Below are 1,936 nucleotides of genomic sequence, written 5' to 3' on the forward strand. Positions count from 1 at the left end.
AGATGTCTATGCATGGTCTTGGGCTCTCAGAAGGACCAGAGGTATAAGGGCTGGGCCTCATAAAATGGTCCACAGCCCAGAACCATGCTGGGGGACAGTCTTACTCAAAAGAAAATGGGAGGGGGTAACTAGAAGGAAGAGTCCACTTAAAATCCTTACTTTTCTGTAAGCACTGAACTTATTCTGAGTGTTCCACCATCCCTGNGAAATATATTTTGTTCCTCCTGGAGAGCCAAATTTTGGAGAGATGTTATAAAAAGTATCTGAGTCTTTATATCAGATGACTACATAAGTTCCCAGGGAGCCCTGGACTTTAATGAGAGAGAGTGAGAGAGAGAGAGATGGAGAGTGAGAGAGAGAGACTGAGTCAGTGCTTTGCCAGAATGACTGGAGAATGTGGTATGAAGCTTTTCAGACTGTCCCCATGAATTTCTGCAAAGGAGCTACTGCATACTCAGGTTGGGAAACGAGCTCCAATCAAAGGAAGGCTCCAGGGGTCAAAGGACCAAAAAGGAAGAAGCCAGGAGGCTTGCGGTAGACCTATTGATGCAAAAATGGGGCCCTACAGCAAGGAACTGGGAAGTTGTCTGCAAACAGACCTGATCAAGGAAGAAATCAAACATTGGCACAAGGACACGGGACCTCCGTTCACCTCAGTGTGAGGCATTGACCCTTACCTGAGGAGAGCCCCATCTTCTCTGCAAGGAAGGCGTCCTCATCACAAATATAACAAATAAAAATCTGGCATGCCTGGGACCCTTTCCGTAGGACAGAGTCAATCAGAGCTCGGGCTTTATCCATCACTGTAGCATTTTCATATCGCACTCTCTCCATCTCCTCCTGGTTCAGCACCCTTTTCTCTAAGAGCTCATCCAGCAAGCCGTTGAGGGTCCCCGTGTTCACCGAGCTGACAAACAGCTTCCGCTTGTCCCTCAGGGTCTGGTCTGCATGAAGCACAAGGATTCCTCAAGTCATGAAAACAGTCTCATTTCCTTTCAGGTCAGCACCAAGGAGTAGCCTGCTTTAGATTTGAGAGGAAAGACATCCCTCCCCACGCAGCACAGGAGCCTGAAGACCCCCGCGTCTCTCAGTGCGCCCTCAGCACTGACCCTGGGCGCTCACTGAGCAGCCTGAGGACCGAGGTGCTCTCCTGCCTTTTGCATCGGAAAACCCGGGCTCTTCCCCCCATGCCCTACATGTCCTCAACTCCGCATAAGAAAATAATGACCAGCGATGTCCCATTTCCTTCCCCGGGCCACTTCTGCACCCTCTGTCACACAGGGCCGGTAACATTCAGCTAGGATGGCAGAGCAGCCCCAGCATGCCAGCAAAGCCCCAGTTCCCTCCTGGCCTTGCCTTTCTTCAGGCTGCGGGGAGTCTCCCGGGCCCTCCTTTTGCCCTCCCGCCTGCTCCCCGGAGGCCCCCACCCTCCGTCGTGCCCACCCGGACAGTCACAGAACTAAAGACCAGCCGGGACTGTTTTCCCCCAGACAGGCCCTTAGACAGTCGGAAACTCACCAGCCATGGCTTTTCTCTCTCAGCCTCGATGTAGTCTGAAACTGAAACCATAGCCACCTTCCTTTTCAGCAGGGCGTGTAGTTTATTGAGAAATACCCAGTGCCCATGCACAGACATCCTGTTTTGCTCTCCGCACTCCCGGCCCGCCCCCACGAGAAGTAGTCAGTTCCCCGAAACCTAGCCTGCATCGAGGAGCCTATCTTTGGGGAATTTCTTTCACTGGCAGTTGGATGAGGTCAGGGAAGGAAGGGAGTGGTGCTTGTGCAAGTGCACGTAGAATTTGACTTGCACAATGCTGACTCTCCCGTTCGTTAGGAACTGTGATCTGGAAAAGTCACTCCTACTTTGGCATCTTAGTCCATCCAGGCTGTTAACACGAAATACCATAGCCAGATGCTTCTGAAGGAGGGGGGTTGAT

General features: G+C 51.8%; 1 protein-coding gene across 1 annotated transcript; it reads right to left on the reverse strand.

The window, feature by feature from the left end:
• Positions 1-336: 336 nt before the first annotated feature.
• On the reverse strand, positions 337-1,673 carry LOC117798137 (caspase recruitment domain-containing protein 16-like). The gene is made up of 2 exons (XM_034650564.1): positions 1,519-1,673; positions 337-944 (listed from the first exon to the last, which is right to left on the reverse strand). The coding sequence occupies exons 1-2, from the start codon at positions 1,523-1,525 to the stop codon at positions 649-651; spliced, it is 303 nt and encodes a 100-aa protein (XP_034506455.1). The 5' UTR covers positions 1,526-1,673; the 3' UTR covers positions 337-648.
• Positions 1,674-1,936: the final 263 nt, after the last annotated feature.

Source organism: Ailuropoda melanoleuca, unplaced genomic scaffold, assembly GCF_002007445.2.
Source record: "Ailuropoda melanoleuca isolate Jingjing unplaced genomic scaffold, ASM200744v2 unplaced-scaffold26248, whole genome shotgun sequence".
NCBI lineage: Eukaryota > Metazoa > Chordata > Mammalia > Carnivora > Ursidae > Ailuropoda > Ailuropoda melanoleuca.